The sequence below is a fragment of the Sylvia atricapilla genome, chromosome 1 (assembly GCF_009819655.1).
Source record: "Sylvia atricapilla isolate bSylAtr1 chromosome 1, bSylAtr1.pri, whole genome shotgun sequence".
Taxonomy (NCBI): Eukaryota; Metazoa; Chordata; class Aves; order Passeriformes; family Sylviidae; genus Sylvia; species Sylvia atricapilla.
Window position 1 is genome coordinate 46,227,370 of NC_089140.1, and position 19,249 is coordinate 46,246,618.

Genomic DNA, 19,249 nt, shown 5'->3' on the forward strand with positions numbered 1-19,249 from the left:
TAACCACTGTTATCTACAGTTCTACAGCACAGTCAAAAGAGGAGATGACTGATGGCAATAATAAAAATGAGAGTGTACTGTAATAAATGGCAGATGGGTGAAAGTTTTTTCTTATATTAAAAACACCAGTCTTTACTTTTGAATTTTACATAATCCGTGGTAGGTTCCCATGCCTTATTTAGGTACCTCACATAACAATGGACTTTAAGCTGCTTAGATTATTTGTATTCTCCAAAATTACTGGAAGAGATTTGGTGCATTTCAGCATCAGTCTATTGTACTTAAGTAGGCTACATATTTCTGATTTTGCACTTGTGACTCTTACTGATGTTTTTCAAAGGAATTTTACTTTATTATTTCTTTTTTATGTTCAGCAAACCCTACTGTCTCTATCTATCTATCTATAGATATTTATATCTGTCTATATATCCACACTAGAATTTTGCAAAAATGCTGTGGATGACAAAAAGCTTTTTTTTTAGTCCTTTGAAGGGTTTGCAGAGTAGAATGTTTCTCTATTGTTTCTCGTGTGCTTGCCTGTTCGTTTTTCATTTTAAGAAAGGCAGGTTTGTAAATTAGAATGACATCATTAGTGAATGAGAAATGTTGTGCACTTCCTGGATTAATTTGCCTCATTCATTCATTCATTCATTTTTTTCTAGGGTATATTTGTGTTAACTAAACTAGACTATCGGCACTGTTTCTTTAGGTGGAAAATCTGAAAGCCGTTTCTGTTCTTTTCCCTGTTTTCAGGCACCGTTTGAAACACCTTAGATAAGTAGTCAAACTGAAGGTTGCAATTAGTTGTCCAGAACATGGGAATGGAATGCTGGTCTGGCATAGCCCAAATGAGTTGTACTGAATTTGGCATGGAGCATAAAAGAAGGTGAAGTCACTTTTAATGATATGTCCCAATTCGTAAACAGGTGTTTGCCCAAGGGGAACACACCAGTCTTAGTTTGCAAGCATTATGGCAGAGTGATTCACAGGACTATGTGAACATTTCTAGCCCTTCCCTCCCCCAAAATATATTATGTCAATCCTTTTAGCAATTCATGTTCAGTGAGGTATTGCTTGCAGCAGTGAAAGAGATTGGATTCCAGAAATTGTGGCAGTTTTTATCTATTAACTCATCTAATGAATGGTGTTTAAAATTTTGATTGGCAGCTTCTTTTTCCATCTTAATTAAATTGCTCCTTCACCCCAGTGTCTTTGAAGGACAGAGCCTTTGTTAAAAATGTCAAGTTAGTCTTTCATTGTTTGTTTCTGTGGGGAGCAGAGCTTGCTGACAAGTTGAGATAAAGGTGGGGAATCAAGAATATGCTTGTTAAAATGCTCATTTTAAAGGTCTTAATAGTACTAACTAGGACAAAGAGGGAAATGTGCTCAGTCACATTATTCTTCTCCACCTGAGATGCAAAGAGCTTGTAACATTTCCACTATATAAAATTTTTTACTGAAGATAAAGATTAAAAAGAAGGCAGTAAGTAATTTTGGAAAACAAATACTTCTGAAAGCATGAAAGCAGTTAAATGTGTAGAAAAATAAAAAATTATTCAGTCAAAAAGTATTCTGTTTTTTGGCAGAATCCTTGCTTAATTTCCATTGAAGGGAAAATATCAAATCAGCATTACAGAGAAATAATATAGCTGGTAAGAGAGGAAATATTGATGGAGAAAGTAGTTGATAAAGGTCTGCTTATTAAAATATCTGGTTTTAAATTAAGTGGGGATTAGAAGCATATTATTTTAAGGACGGCAATTGTGAATTTTTAGATTAATCTCCTACAATTTGTATTTTAATATGCATCAGCAGAAATTGCTTTCTTGAAGCATTTCAGGGCTTTATTTGCATGTACATTTGACTTCAAGTGTCAAAGTGCAAAATGTACTATTTGAAGTTCAGTGACACTTCTCATGTGGATGTATTCCTGTTCATCAGAACCTGGTGGCTGTCAAAAGTTTGTCAGTTTAATATGACAGAATTTTCTCTGGCTTGAAGAAGACACATAAACCCAATTAGAAACAATAAAGGTCATCTTATGCTATGAGGAATGTGTTTGCCATTTACATTAACCTTGTAAGCATGGAGGACTGTTGCTTGTAAAATTGTCCTTTATGGTCACAGCTCTTTCCAAGGACTTTACAGATTCTGACCTATTGCAAAACACTTTGCTGGCAACTGAAATAATCTGATGAAGAGTTGTACTTTGGTATATAGCCTATAGTGATGTACAGTTGTACTTTATATCTAGGGTATGTTTTATATTCAGTTCGTAAACTTACTCATCCTTTGTTTGCCATCATGTTTTAATTAAGCTGGCATGCAAAATTTTTGATAAGCTGATACCACTTATGGAAATGAAGTTAAAATTGCCCTTAAGTCTTGGCACTATACTATATGATAATTAAGTGATCTTAGGCAAAACTAAAGCATGACTTTATTAAAAGGAGACTGAGTTAAGACTCAGAAAATATAGCAAACCAATGTAAAAAATATCCAAATTAATGATTAATATTAAGGACCATTCAATTAATGCTTTCTAAAGCAATTAAAAATCATGTTGGAATGAGAAAAAAATCAGGCTGCCATCTTCTAGCAGTGACATGAAAAACGTGGTGGGATTTTGCTAACTTGCTTTTCTATTAGTTCTGGAATGAAAAACTCTATATTATAGAAGAAGATTAGGGAGACCAGTTTCTTTTTTAAACTTGGCATTTTTACATTAAAATATTTTTATGGGCTGCCAAGCAATCAGAGTAAGGTTGGAAACAAAGTGGTGAATATGCAATGAAAACATACTTTTCTTGCTGCCCACACAGTACATAGCACTATAGGTTAATGTATTAGGCTTTCAATTATAGGGATCTCATTCAGTTAATATGTGGAATATATTTGTTTTGACAAGTATATTTGTACCTACTATCACATCATCAATTTTTTCAAGGTCAATGAAAGTAGTTGTAATGGGATATAAGGAAAAGTTTTTTACTTTTTAAACTCCTAAAATTTACCAGGAATAAGTCCAGACACAGAAGTCTCATGTTTTGCCTGACAATTACTCAAATTAGCTGCTAATTGCTTTCTTGAGAGAACAGTTTGCAGCAGTGAAGATGTGTCCCTAAATATATCCTTTCTGTATTATATATAGTGTATGCATGTTGCCTATATATGGAGAAAATGACTAATTCTCCTTCTCTCAAAATATCTCATTCTATAAATATTCTATCCTATATTCTCCCTAGCTGTGGAGAATAAAACCCAGAAATCTTCAGTAGTTGAATCCTGACAATCTGAACTCCCATGACGAATCCTGAGTACAGCTAGTGTCCCAGCCAATTTAGAGGGCTGTGCTTTATAAACAAAACACAACCCTTGCTGGGAAGTAAACACCTTTCAAACAATGCTGTATTACCACGGAGCATAACTACTTCTGTGCTTCCACTTTATATGGAGCTTTTGTAGTACAATCAGAAGTTTAAAATATAGTGGAAAGTTTAATTACAGCCACCCAAGACCTTGCTTGATAGTATAATCATCTTGTAGCAAATTGACAAAAACATCAGTTTTGTAGTCATAAATGCCGCTGATGCTTTCCAACACATTTCACAATGCATTTACATAGTAAAAACTCTGTATACATACTGAGATACTTTGCTCATTCTATGAAATCTAGGAACACACTGCTAATAAAATCTAAAATTTATGTGTGAATAAACTGGGCTCTTAGAAAATGAATTATCAATTACTTTTTGGGTTAACATAGATGAGAGGATATTTTGCTTATTGAATTTGTGGCATCAGATGTTTTTGAAGCAGAGATGAATGGAAGGTAATGGAAATTCAGTTGTTGCAGTTGAATTTGTGACAAAGATTAAGGAAAAAGCTCTAAGAACACATTTAGTGCAGGTGTGAGTTTTCTTTCCTGCAGAGGTATTTGTGTGTCTCAAAGCAGTATCGGTTGAGTTGAGAACAGAAGATAGAGATAAAAGACCTCAGCACAATAGAGAAGAAACCTGCTTGATCCCCTGCCTATTTAAGTTAATTAGTTAATAGCATATTTTTCCTAAAGCTTTCTTCTGATTGGTTTTGAAATGCATGTATAAGGGTCAATATGAGGGAACCTTCAGCAAACGGGAATGTTAAAATGTTATATCGTGTTTAAATCTTTTAGAATCTGTAGAGTTTCAGTTACCTGAAACAGGTACATTCATACTTTTTACCATTAGAAGTGTTACTTTATTGTTCATTTAGGTTTTTTTCAGCTATGATGTGAGGTAGTAACTTCAAGAAGAGAAATGTTCAATATATATTCTTAACTGATCTAAAGGGAGATGTTTTTGTGCTCATCAAATGATGTAGTAGTTTCCAACAGTTACTAAGGAGAATATGAAACATTACTGTAAAACTTTCAAAATCTTCACGAAGTTTTGCTCATATTTAAGAACAGTAAAAGTTTGGAGAGACAATTCTGTGTACAAGGAAGGTCAATAAGAAGTGGCAGGGAAGGGCAGTTCCAGATAACTGAGTAAAGCTGATATTCAAAAATTAGATGAAGACTGAGATAAGTGTAAGGATATTGGCCTGATATTAATCATGAATAGCATAATGGAATGGCTGAAATGAAATTATGTTAGAAAGTTATTTCGGAGTATAATATAACCAGTACTGGTTGATACAACTCTATGGAAAGATATAAGATAGATATTTCTCTTCTTTTATTATGTGTTTAGTTTGAACTACTAAAAAAATATTTCTTATTGAATTTTACTGTGCAGAGGTTAAGAAAAAAAAACATATGTTCAGGTTTGTTGTTGTTCAGTATAGTTTGTCTCCCATTTCTACTGTTTGTCCTGGGTATTACTTTGCAGAATCACCACAAAAAGACAGGAAAAATTGCAAGTACCTGAAAATAAAGGAGAGGGGACAAAAACGATATTGCTTTTGAAAGACCTGTAGATGGATTGCAGATTCAGATAATATATTTTTTTGTAAAATCTGTTTGTATGTCAGCTGTGCAGCATCATCATCAAAGCTGAAAGAAAAAAATAACTTGATGTCCTGTCATAAATAAGACATACTCCTAACTCATCCACCAGTGACCAAAAAAATCTTTTGCAATATTTTCATAGATTGATAATAAAGAAATAAATTGAGAAGCACACAGATGAATCTTGTTGTGAACTGGAAGATATTTGAAAAGAGAACAAGTAGTTATGGAGGGGTAAAACTCTCTAATGGAGCAATGGGTGAACTGAGAGAGGCACTGGCTGATATCACATGGAGAAAAATAGATAAGAGGACCACTCACTAGAAAAGACTAAATGAAAGAGGTCAGTTTTCAGTTAGCAGGGATAATTACTGCCAGAAGTACCCCTTGCCATTTTGAAAGGGATTTTGTCCATCAGTACTTTGATAGTAACTCTTGATAATGGTAGTGATCTTCAAATGTTGAAAATGCTAAATATTAAGTTGGAGAGAAAGATTTATTTTATTTAACAGAAAGCTACTTTTTATCAAGTGAATTATTGCATCAAGGTTACTCTTTGCTTCAGTTTGTTTCAGTTTTTCAGTTTCCTTGAATATTGTTATGACTGATAGCAGCTGAAGATGTTTCCTCCACACACAGAAAACTGCTTTTAAAGAATAGAATTATATATTAAGAGATATGCATATATAATGTATTTGTATCTAATTATATATTAAGAATTAGGATTATCTATTGGAAAAAATGTGTTTTTCTAGGTTGCTTATATTCTGCATTTGATTTTTTTCTTCATGTTAAATCTCTATTATGCTGAAGCCAGTGACATAGCTTTCTTTTCTGGTTTCATTAGATTCAATTCTATGTTTTATAGTTGGTCAATATTTATTTTTTTAAAAAAACATAATTACTATAAAACAACTGTGTAAAAATCTATTTTTAGTCTTGTTAACAAACGAAAAATAGACTAAGAAGTTTGACCTGCATATTCTATATTTAATAGATTTATTTAAGTTTATTTTAAAGTGCTCTGATTGTACTAGAAAAGATGACTGCAGGATACAATAATGCTTTTTCCCCCAAATAAAGCAAACCACATCAGTGAGATTTTCTGAAGCGTTAACTTCCTAATAAATATTTAGGCCACCTTCTGTATAACTTGGCTTATAAGCACTGTGATACCGTAAGCTACCAGAGGTATGTGAGGTATATGCTAAACTGTTTTTGAGTCTTCCTTTTGTTAATACTAATGCATTTTATAGTATGGATGTGTGGTTAGATCTACAGTATTTCATACTGTGTTTCAAAACCTCCTTGCTATGTGAAATCTGTACAGTTGTCTGTGATAAAAATTCAGGCAAAATACTATTAACAGTTTTCAGATAAAGCTTTAGATGCTTATAGCCAGAAATAAATTTTTTGGGGGCTTTATAAATCATGAATCAAAACCCAAATAAAACTTTCTTCTTAAGGGAACTAAAAATATTTGTAGATAATTTCTCTGTGGACTACTTTTCTGGTTGCTTTTACCGATTTAAAACATGTACACAATAAAGGAAAGTTTTGGTAATTTTGTGTCTTTAATACTGTGCTGCTGTATGGAAGGAAAATGTACGGTAAATACCAGCATGTAACATGATCTTATTTCTGTTCTCCTTTTTAAAATTTGCTGTCATATTAAGACCTGGCTGAGAATTCATGCCTTAATGTGTATGCACCTCAAGACACCTATTGTCCTTCGAGGATATATTGAAGAAAAATGGATCAAGGAAGGAAGAGTAGGCTTCTGTAGTCATTTACAGGAGATTGGTTGTCCCAGTCCAACAGGAGTTGTGGAAAACAAAACCTAATGATATCGTGGGTTGTTTTGTACTTGATCCTGAGGAATCACTGAGTGTCTCCAGTGTGCAGAACAGGAGGACTGATAAGTGGTGTGACATATTCATGCCTCTCTTCTCTTGTTTTAAGAAGGCTTAGGGTAGTGCCAAGTAACCTGATAGTCTTGGGGATAGCTTTGTTTTTTACTCCAGAAAAAAGCAATGAAAACTGCTTGCAGGATATATACCTTTCATAGAATATCCTGAGTTGGAAGGGAATCATAAAGATCATCAAGATCCAGCTCTTTTGAAGATGAGTAATATTTTCCAAAACAAGTAACTTAGGGATGCAGGTTTTTTATGTATTTTAAAAACTATTTCCTCTACCACGACTCTGTATGTGGGTAGTTCAGTCTACTGAGATATGGGTTGCTAATCAGCCAAGTGACATGCAGACTGTAATGTACAGAAATTTGGTAAAGTGGTAGTTAAATCTTTGTCAACAGAGTGTGCAGAGAGTCAAACTGATACCTGAGGAAACTTCAGTGCCTGTAGAGATATCCATGTGTGTGCTGTGAGGGAGAACCTGTGCCTTTAACTGAAAACCTCCCTGTAGGAAGCAGTGGAAATAACTCCCAATGCTTGCAGTGAAATGCTGGGAGTGCTTCTCAAGTAGAATTAATGACCTATGTCTGTGCAGGAAATTAGGAATAGCTAACCTACAAAATTGATTAGTATGCTTAAATTGGTAGATGTAAAAAATTCAAACAAGATCTGTCAATGCTTGGTGCAATATTAAGTTCCAAATGATTCCTTGATTCTGTATGTCATTTTTAATGAAATCTAGAAAATTATTCTCATCACATGGAATTGACTGTTTTCTATATTTTGTTTTTGTTTTGGAGTGTTGTGAACACTGGGGGAAAATACCATTCATAGGCATATGTGTTGCAAAAGCATTGATCTTAGTTTATTTGATTGTCACTTGAGGGGTAATCACTAACTCATGCCTATAAATGCTGTATTAAGGGTAGCTGGTATTGTAAAAATTAAAATTTGTAATCTCCTCCAAGCTTTTTAGCTGTTTTTAGGGAAGAAGAAAGTGATGATCTCCTGCACCTCCATCCACTTTAAGGGATCCTGATACAGTGTTGTGAGGCACCAGAATACATCTGTACTGAAATACTCAAACACAGCAGCATCTTGCTTACAATCTGCTGGTCGTTTCAATAAAGTTAAGGGAAAGACATTTACTGATAATGAATTGATTGGCTTTGATGAGATGAAATTGTCCTTTGGTTCTATCTCTCATGCAGACTTCATGGCTAAGGGTCATCTATGGATATCTCTTGAAAAAGGTGGGAATGCTTTGCTGTGGTATAGGTGGTTGAGATACACAAAAGCGGATTTCATCTAGGGAAATTTGATTTTCTCTGTAGTCAATGGAGACAAAAAAGAGTCCTCTGGAGTCAAAGACACTGAAAGGTAGATACCTTCTTTGGTTAAAAAGATGGATAATGGTCTCTCCACTCTTCTAGAAAGGAAATTAAGGGAAACTTGCTACCTCATCTTACAGTTTGTCTTTGTGGATCTCACTCTGTTTTAAACAGCTGTGGTCTTGTATTTGCTCCAAACGAAAGCAAGAGTACATATCTTCCTGGTTCCTCCTAGTTTCTTTGCACTAGGCGGGGTAGAAGGCACTTCTTCCTCCAGGTCCTTTAACGGTAAGCTCTGCAATGGAGTTATTTCCATTGGGAAATTATTTTTGTTTTATATGTTCCCATAGGAATTTTCCATTTAGTAAAGAACATTGTGTTTGGTTCATATTCTCATTGCACAGTGGGTTCTCTTTAGTAGTTCTTTCCACAGGAATTTTGCTCAGTAATTCTCTCCAGTCCTATCATTTAACAGCATGCCAACTGTGTGCTTCCTTACATGATCAGTGGAGCTCAGGAAGCTTGTTCTATACCTTATCTATTTTAATGTATTTTCACTGTTAACTTTTGACAAGTGGCTCAGCATCACTCTAGAGGAATTGCTTACATGGAACCTGTCAATGTAGTCTGATTTCAGCTGTATGGACCTGCAGTGTGAGTCTCAAATGCCATCTTTCTTTATGGACTCCTAATCAGATTCAAGGCATCTGTTGGTAACAGTGGAAGCAGGCACTGGAGGTGGTCCTAGAAAAGATATGAATATGGACTGTTCATGAATATGAGTGAAAGTAGGCAAATGTTTTTCCTTAAGTTCCTATCATTTTATCCATGTTGAATTTTGTCCTCATCCATAACAAATCCTTCTTTCCCCCCACCTCTCCTACCCTGACAGACACTAAAGGAAACGAGGGTTGCTACTCTTTCAGGGAATGTAACTGTATAACTCAGGTCACGTTTCTGAGCTCCACCAACTGAAAACATCAAAGTGAATTTGTTCTGATATTTGGCCAACTTACTTAGTCATCCCTCTAGACAGAACGTTTATCTGGATTTTTGGTCTGCAGTGTGGCTAGGATGTACGCTACCCAGATGTGTTTTCCTAACTTTGATGCAATAGAATAAAATACATCTTGGTATGGCCAGTAATAGTTGAAACTAAGTTAAAACTATTAGATTTGACTGAACCAGGGCATGAACTTCAGCTGTATTACATCAGGGAAACAAGAAAAGTGTTTAAATTAAGCTTTTTATTAAGCAAAATCTTTTCTTATCAGAAAGCCTATCTCAGCCAGAATCAGTAAAAACATTTGTTACTAATTTAGTGGGGTGTTTTTGCATGTGGTTATATATTAGTGTTGAAAAGTGAGCTCTTTCCTGCTCTACGTAATTGAGTGTATATCCAGTAGAATTATCCTTAAACTTCTGCTCAGACAATGAGGATATTTTTCTAGATTTAAACCAGAGGAAGTTACAAGGTTAATTATCACATTTCAGACACTGAATTGTACCTGACACTTCCTATCTCTACCCTGTGCTCCTCTACATTTAGCAGCTTGTCCCATCTCCTTCATAAAGTCAGCTGCTTGTTAGAATAAATGAGAAGTTGAGGAATCAGATGTTTGCTTGGAAGGTTGTTATCTAAATGCATTAAGGCTTGTGCATTTGGTGATAGGCTATTTGTCAAAATTTTCCTTCATGGATAAAATGGCATTTTTCTAGGAAGTAATGTTGAACTGTGAATCTTTTTGAGTGTGACTCCAAAGACTTTGTAAAGGTGACAGATTCTTCCCCTTAATTCCAAGTGGCCTGAACTGTCTTGCTTTTCTATCAGCATTCTAGTAGTGAGGCTAGGTCAAAAACTGGTAAGTTTTCCACACAGCTTTTTTTCAGTAGAGAATTGATGCTAAACATACTGCTAGGTGTTTCATTATACAGTTTAATAGCTCTCCCATATTTTCTTTAATTTTACAAAGAAAACAACAACAGGGGATATGAGTGGAGCTAGTAGTTTGTCCTACAGCACATAGGTAAAAAGTTGTATTTCCAGACATGAGTGAAGGACTTTTGCCATTACTGCCAACTGTGAATTGTTTTTTGTGATATTTATCAAAGACTAAGAGGCTATAAGTGTATCATTAAATACTATATTTTGAAATGGAAGTCAGAAACGCATATAGCTTTAGCTATGTTTAGAAGTACAGCAGGAGAATGTTATGATTAATAGTAAAGTCTCACTCCTGTGAGGATGTATGTGCATATATAATTGACACACTTACTTTTTCTGAAACTAACCTATAGCCTATGGTGAGACATGCATACTTCACTAGAATAATCCTCAGATAAAATGATTTTCACACTCTAAAATAATCACTTATTTTGTGGCTCATCTTATTTTGAACACAAAATGAAACAGTTTTTGGGATGAACCTTTTTTTATTTTGATGGGTGGTGTTGGTTTTTTTAAAACTTTTTTTTAAATTTTTTTTTTTTTTTATTTCTGTCTAGGTTCTAAATCTTATAAATCTTGTATTTACATGGAAGAATGCACTGCCTGAGTTTGTGTGGCTAAGGCAGGTGTGCATGTAAAGAAAACTGCACCTGCTTGTGTAGCTGTAGGCTTTGTGAATTAGCATTTGTGCTTGTGAATTAGCAGGGTATTTCAGGTGGGAATTTTCTTAATTTTTCACTTTGAGAGAAGATGCAGTTCCACATGTGCAGAAAAATGAGTAGTACTATATGTCCATTATCTGCAGCACAACTAATTTGGTGACCTAAAAATATACGTTCCTGTCATCAACATTTCATCAACACCTGAAGATGTGCTGTTGAACAGGTTGTAATGTTACTTGAAGTGTTTGGTGGTGTTTTTTTTGTTTTGTTTTGTCTTGCTTCTGTAGATGAGGGATTCAGGCAGGGGTATGATAAGCTTTTTCTACTTCATTATTAGGTTACGACTGCCTGCTCTGTGACTTGGCAGTAGGATATTTTTAGTCTTACCATACTTGTCTTGCCCCTAGAAACTACCTCACTGAAAATAATCATACCTGTATGGCATCCAGTTATGACTTAGAAGTTTAATGTCATATGAAGTAGGATGCAGTTTGTAAAGGTTTTTTTTTTTTTTTTTGCTGGGTATTGTAAAGCAAGCATTGATGTGATCTGTGCTGTACTTCATCTATGGAGAAACACGAGAGTTGTCTTTATCTAAAAATTGTTGTAGCACATGGAAAAGTGAATTTTTACTTTCCTAAATGATGCTCTTAAAACTTACAGTTTTTTTGCTAATAAATCCAGTGTCCTGGGTTGTAGTATAGGATGTATTTTATCACCATCTTCATGAACTGATGAATCCAATTGTTGGAGCAGTGCTCTTCCCAGGCCTCCCTCCCTCTGGGGTGCCTTCAGTTAATGGCCCATCAATGCCTTGCCCATGACTCATAGATAACTCCCTCTGGGAGCTATCTCTCTTTAATGGGCCATCAAGGACCCCATGTTGGTATTTAATAGTTGTACCAAATAAGAATTGGTTACTTTTATTCACTGTTGCAATTTCTCACATGGAAAACTGCTTGCAATATTTACATGTAGGTAGGCCATTGAGAGGAGGTGTCAAGTATTTAAATAATCATCTTTCTCTTGCTACTATTGACCATATTAATTTACCTGGTATCTCAAAAACAGTAAACTCTTAACAAAACCCCAATCAAACTCAAAAAGCCAATAACATATATAAAAAAAAAGCAGATAGACATGAGTCAAGTTAAAATAATCTTAAGTGTAATCCTTACTGCAGATGAAACACTAGAGACAAAAGGAATTCCTCGTTTGTGTTCCCATGGCTTTATATAAGGAAGCTCAGTTAAGGATGGACAGGAGTGTAAAGCACTAAGATGTGTTTAAATAAGCAGTGAACTGGCAACATCAGTTGGAACAAGTAGGTTTTTGCCACTGTATTAGTATTGCTAAGACAGAAAAAAAATTGAAATTTATTTATGCGCATGAAGAGCTAGCTGCATGTTCAGAATCAAAGGACTATGAATTTTCTTACAATTAGAATGTACCAATTTAAGGTAGAGCTAACCAGGTGGTCTTCGTGCTTGGATTCTACAGGAAAGGCTGTTTATATACTTAGTACAGACAAAACAGAAAATTCCTATGGAACAGGGTGACATTGATCAATCAGGGTTTTAATTTGGGTTTAAATGTATAAGTAATCAAGTACTTTTGGATAATACACTCAGTTGCCTAGGGTTCTAAACCCACTAGATATTTTGCAATAATTTTCAAAAAAAAAATCTATTCAAGCTATAATGGTGTAGAAAAAAGCTGAGGAGAAAGACTTCTGAAGAAAATGTGTATTTTCCTATTGAATATTCTAAAGAGGAAAAAATAAAAGCTGGAGACTTTTTTTCCTTTTGAATTGACCATATTCATACTACTATGCTGCTGTATAGCTGAAATTATATTTACATTATTTGCCAAAGATTTTCTTACTGACATCATTGTCACTAGTTCTTAAAATGAAAGAATTAAAATAAATGATGCAGCATGATTCTCTGTGGCAATAATCCACTCCCACTTTGGTTTTGTGGCAGTAAGACACAGCTTTGATACTTGCGAAGTTTTAAAAGAGAGTTCTAAATTTAAACAGTACATACATTTGGCTCTTGTCAAGTGTTTGAGTTGACTGTCATCAAAATGTGTAACCTTTGTTATGCTTGCAGACAGTATTGTTTTGTTGCAAAATCCAATTTAGAAAGGTGCAGTAGAGCTGTCAGTGATAATTCTGTCATGGAAACAAGAGAAGAAAACAAAACCACACAGCTTCATTGGCATCCCTCAGTACTTCCTTAATCTAACTCTTCTTGTTTCCAGAGGCACAGATTGCTGTAGTAAATACTTGTGACATTTCATGTTCATCAAGTGAGGCAGTAGATTTTCATAAGGTAGCTGTGTGCATGCAGATAAAGCATGGATCATCATGCTGCAATGTCTTTTGTCTCTGTTGTCTTCTGTCATCAAGGCCATGTTGAGTTTCACTTGAAAGTCGAGTATTTGGTGTCTAGTGAATTGATGCTTTGTTGCCATCATGGTGGTCCCATGCAATAGCTTAAAAAGCTGCAGTCACGGTTAGCCCAAGCTGAGACATTCTCATCAAGGTTGGATAATTTTGGCCTGGGGTACTTAATCCCAACATTCACTCTCTCGTTGCTGCTGCCGTGCTGTGGGAATGCCATGATGTTCAGAAGTGGTCCCTTGTGAGAGAGGCATGGCTGTTCTTCCTGGTGATGGAGTGATCGATAAAGATCGTTCTCTGACATGGATATCTCCGCCCGCATTCCATAAAGCTTTAGTCACCTGTCAAAAGCTCTGTGCACAATGGCTGTTGAGTGAGATGGTCTGCACAGGGAGTCAGGCTGCTAATCAGTACTTCTCTGTCTTGGAAACTACTGTGAGGCTTGCATGTTTTAAAAAAAAACCAAACAAGTATTTTCCTAGAGTAAGGGTTTTAAGGATTTTATATATTAAGGTAAACAAAGGGGCTTGTAAGAAAAACCAGATTTGACTTTTAATGCTTACAAATCTTGTGTGAATTAAGATATGTGATGGAGACTTCTTAAAACTACACAAAATAAATGGTCTTAGATCTTGTTTCAGGTTTGGCAACTGAGTTGTATTTCCTTCTCTAAAATGGGGAAAAAGGTGAGACGAGTAGTGAATGTCCTGTGTCGATAGCAATGAAGAAATCATAATTAGCAATTCTCAGGTCTCCATTTTTTCCTGCTTTATATTCATTAGCATCCTGCTTTATGAAGATCTAATTCTGCTTAAAAATAGTTGCAAGGAGTTGGCTCAATTAACTTCCTTGCAATAAATTATTCTGTAAAAACAATTGCCAGAAGAGACCTGTGAGCTTCAATGTCCCTGTGTTAATTTCCAAATAATTAAATTTCCAATGTTATCTTTCATATTTTAACAAACTTTTCATACAAGAGTTGCTTATAAGTGCTATGGATGACATGTAAAGTAATTCTCTATTCCTTAAATGCCAAAATTCTGTTTCTTCAAACTTCATTTCTGCTAAAGATAAAGTTACGTCAAAATTCCAGAAGCTGAACCCAATGTATTAGAACTAAATGACAGTAAGACTAGTTGGCTAATTTTTCAGCAGTGGGGAATAGCTGTTTTTTCCCTTCTGTTTAAACAAAAAAAGAAAACTAAATTATCTGTCACTTTTCCTGTTCTCCATTTTAGGACATGGCATAAAATCTGGCAGAGTTTTTAGTCCCAATGGTGTTAGGGAGTCCAGGAAAATATACTACCAACACAAAGGAACCTCCCTGGAACTTCGTGCTCATTTCTTGCCCTTTACTTTTTCAAAGTTTTCTTCAACTTTCTGTCCAGCTAAGAAGAAAATGTTTTGTATTTTTGGAATTATATTTGTATTTTTTTTTTTTTTGTGTTATTAGAGTTAGCCTGAGAGAGTCATTATTGTGGTCGTTATTGCCTCAAGAAGTTTGTCTACATGTACAAGAGTGGGCTATGTTGCAAGTCTTTTTCAAGAGGCATTACTGATTTTGAAATTATTGCTGGATGTTATAAAATGCCTTAAAAATATATTGCCTTACCACTAATGATGGAGAACTCTGACTGGTTTTAAAACTTGCATCTCCATTAGTTTACAGTTTTTAAATGCCTGACATCTTACAAGGCCTACTTAGCAATGAAGCGAGCATGGAGAGACATCTTTTTGCTGAAACGCTTAAGGATGAAAACATGGAGAAATGTTCTATGCTTGGAAATTATTTGAGTCAAAGAATTATAATAGTGTTGGGATATGAAGTTCTCAAGATCATAAAAAAATCTGGATTTCAGCTCTACCATTGCAACTGTGAATATGAAATTTAGTAAAAATCTTTGTTTAGGGAGCAATTCCTTACTTCTATTTACAATATGCTTTCATAATAACTTAACTGGCTGTTGCTTTTCTGTACTTACATGTATTGGAGCAAAGTAGGAGTCTGTTCAGAAAAAAATGTAAAAATTATATAACTTTAAAACAAGTTTTGATACATTTTAAAAATATATGTACAATATTGTGCTTCCAATTTTAGTGTCTCTTAAATATTTCCTGGTCAGATACTTTCCTTTCTTTCATAAATTTTTGGAATAGAGTTTGAAAAATTTGATTTTAATTTTCTTTGTTTGAAAGCTTTGTGATATTAAAGAAGAAGAAGAACGAATAATATTAAGTAGACAATGATGGGTCTTAAGCAATATAGATGGACTTTTTACTTAATAGTTTCCAGTTGGTCTAAAATACTCACATGTAAGCTACATTTGAGACTGTCAGTTGCAATGTATTTTCCTACTTATCCTGTGAAAAAGTGAGACAGGGAGGGGTTTTCTTTTTAAATAAGATCTTATATCTATCTGGAAAGATGATAAAATAGATATTAAACAGATTGAACGGCAACTGTGAGAACCGAAAACAAAATTAGGAAATTATGGAGAATCAGGAGTCTGAAGAGACTAGAATCTCAGATTGCAAAGGGTGGAGATCATTTATCTTCCTCAAATATTACAAAATATAAGTAGAGATGCTCAGGTGAAAATAAAATAATTAAAAACATGAATGTCATGTTGTTAAAAATACTTATTCCTAAATTCTGCAAATGTTTGAATGAGAAGCACCAGAACACTTCTAAAATTTGTAGCTCATGTCCTGGGAAATTTTTAGAGTAATTTTACTCCATGAGAAAATATTTCCCTTTTTTCCCCCCTGCTATCAAGTATTTACTGTGTAACCATGTATTGTCAAGGAATCTTTAGTCTTGAGGCTTTTTAAAAATTACTCCATCTGTGTGTGCCTACATTATAGTGTGGTAATTCTTATTGTGTTTTCCTGTGTCCTGGATATTCCAGGTCTCAGAAAGCTATATTGGGCCCCTTCATCTGTTAAAAGAATGATTAGTGCTTAGAAGTGTTTTTTTCTCTCCTTAGTTTTTCTGCAAGTGTAAAGTAGAACTTGTGTATATACGATTACCTGAAAATTTAATTGCTATGTTTCAGTGACCTGCAATGCTTAAAGACTGCACTTCTCCTTTAGAAACTTAGGCCTACCACTTTTATAACATTTGCCCTGTATTATTGTGCATGAGAACTGTAGAATTTTGTGCCAAAGAAAAACTTCTATTAGTTGTTCTTCTTAAGGGTTTTTATGAAACTACTTTGAAAATAGGTTATGATTTTGGTACATCAGACATTGTTTGGGAGTACTGGGATATTTGTTTTACACCTAGAGCCTGTGAAAAGGTGAGCATCTCCTTTGTTCATGGTTATAAAATGGGAAGAAAACCTATCCTAAAATGAAGGCTCCATAAGATAAAAGGCCATGCCAGTTACTTCTCTTTATGCTATTTGTGTTTCTGAAGTACGTAGGAGAGTGTCAGTTGAAATATAGCGCAGGGTGAGAAATCACCTGGGAATTTATGAATTACTAGAAAGTAGCCTTTGCTTTGTAAGTGAGGTTCAGGTAGTTGTCACACAAGGATAACTCTATTTATCTGGATCTTCAGCATAATTAATATAATCTGAGCATTATCCATAATAGGGTGCAGGTAGCTTGCCAGGACTTCTGAATTATGCTATCCCAACCAGTGATGACATAGGAAGCATACCAGTGAATGAGCACACCTCATCTGCATGTTAAATTCATTCTCATTCGTTGTTCTTCTCAAATTTTCAGTTGTATATTGGGCAGGAAAAGACACTAGATATTTGAAGGCCTCTGTTAGACTGAGAAGATTTTACTGTTGTTGCTTGTCTCAGAAAGATGTATACAGTGCATACAATTACTGGTTACGTGGGTCCGAGACAGCTGGTGTAGATCGCTCCTTAGTGTGGTGGCTTTGTCACCCAGAACTCTTGGAAAGTGACTGTGATATGGAACTTCACCTTGTATAGAACATGAGGTGTGGAGAGCATCAAGGCTTTGGTCAGGACAGACTGAATGCCAACACAAATGCATCGGTGACGTATCGGTGATATTATTCCTATTCTCTGACCAAAGTATGTTATGTTGGTTTTCACTGCTTGGGATTAATTTCTTGGTTCTCCTTCACATGGTTAGCTGGGGTTTTTTGTTTGTTTATTTTGTTACTTGGCTCTGATTTATGTAATGTTTGGACTCATGAATGTCCTGTGGGTTCTCTGCTTTATTTGGAAAGATTACATTTTAAAATCTAAAACAAAAGCTATCAACACATTTTGTTTGAAATGCTTAATATTTATAGTTCCCTAAAATTCTGTTTTCTTTATCTTCCCAGTCACATGGGAGCTTGGAGGGAACACACATACATCTCTAATGCCAGCATTGCGGGTTAAAAATAGTTTTCCTCCATCAAATGCTAACAGCTGGTTGGCTCTCTTTCCCTGCTGAAGATGCATCATATAGTATTTTCATTTTCCTGCTGTTGCCAAAATGTTAATGGATCAGACTGCAAGTTTTACTGTGTAAATTCTGTCATAGTACTAATTACACTGTAACTGCATTTCTGTGAGGCTTTTCACAACTCCAGTCAAGCATCTATTACCCTGTCTTGCAGATAAATAAACAGAAAGTGGTTGAGAGGTGCTTTATGTTGGTTTGAATAACAATCAGATAATCAACGCTTCTGTAAACCAAGTATTATTTGGGTAGCATGGAGACATAATGGCATTCCTGAGAACAGATCTTCTAAATTGTGCTCATCTGGAATGAACCACTAACCTGTATACATTTCCTTTACTTGAAGTACTCCAGTGCAAATACTGTGGAAAGTCTCTTGTCCTATTGATATTATAGCAATTGCCTATTGAAATCACTGTCATCTTCTCTTTTCACAAGTGATGGAAAATGTCTAAGCATTGTATTTCAAGAATGAAGATATTAATAGCAATATTTTTCAAAATATCTTTTTTTTTTAATGCGAGTGGACATTATTATATACAATGACAAATTACTTCTGAACCAAGTGTCATATAATAGCTTTTCTGTTTTTCCCCACCTTGAAGTACTCAGCAAAACTCGTACCATATTAGAAGAAGTGAATCTGTTACTTTTATTTTATTTTGAAAAATTCTTTCATAATGTCTGGCACTTAATGTGATATTGCCTTCATAGACATGATCCATAATGTTTATTTTTTGGCATAAAGCTGAAGAAACTAGGGCAAAACACAGAGAGACATGAGAGTTAATAAAATAACAGATGGCAGCTGTGTTCCAATGGAAATAATTATATGCTGCCTTTTTAATAGCATAAAAGCAATATGTTGTTTTTGATTAATACAGTAGGCTTACTGGTCATATGGAGATTAGTATGTGATATAAGCCTGAAAATTAGTTTGTTGTCACGTATTATGTGATATGATGGGGATTAATTTCAGGAATGCCTTAAAAATATGCTCTAAACAAAATCCTTCCTACACTGATTCTACTAGATAGATTAATCCTGTTGCCATATGGACATGAAATTGCCTTGGGTATGCAAAAGAAAAATCTAGATAAATGATAACTCATTTAATATTCTGTGGTTTTTGTTTATGGAAAACAGAATTCCTCAGGATCTTCTAAAGGAAAACAAGAGTGTGCCAAAGGTAATTTCAGTGTTGAGCGTTCACGGATGGTAAAATTATATTTAACAGATGTTTGTAATTTTTGCAGGTAATAGCTCTAGCAGATGCAGCTGAAGAAAATCAAGCCAACATGTTCCAGGCATTTACAAAGTTGAAAAGTGCCACCCATCTGGTGATTATGCTGATTAGTTTGTGGCAGAAGCTCAGCACTGATCAAACTGCTATTTTGGAAGCTACACTTTTGCCATTAGCAGAAGATACACAAGAGCTGGTAAGAATCTGTAAGAGCTGCTTGAAAAATGCTCTTTGACAGAGCTTTAAGCCCCTTAAGCACACTACGCTAATTTCACAGGAAAGTGGAGAAGGAGGAGTAGATTATAGAATATTTCAATA

At 34.9% G+C, this 19,249-nt stretch overlaps 1 protein-coding gene across 2 annotated transcripts in view; it reads left to right on the forward strand.

Annotated features, from left to right (window-relative positions):
• BBS9 (Bardet-Biedl syndrome 9) overlaps window positions 1-19,249 on the forward strand; it is a 283,155-nt gene that overhangs the window by 105,627 nt on the left and 158,279 nt on the right. For both annotated transcript variants that reach the window (XM_066321634.1, XM_066321643.1), the window contains one exon: window positions 18,945-19,127. In XM_066321634.1, the coding sequence (XP_066177731.1) occupies window positions 18,945-19,127 (183 nt within the window). The remainder of the gene's footprint in view (window positions 1-18,944; window positions 19,128-19,249) is intronic.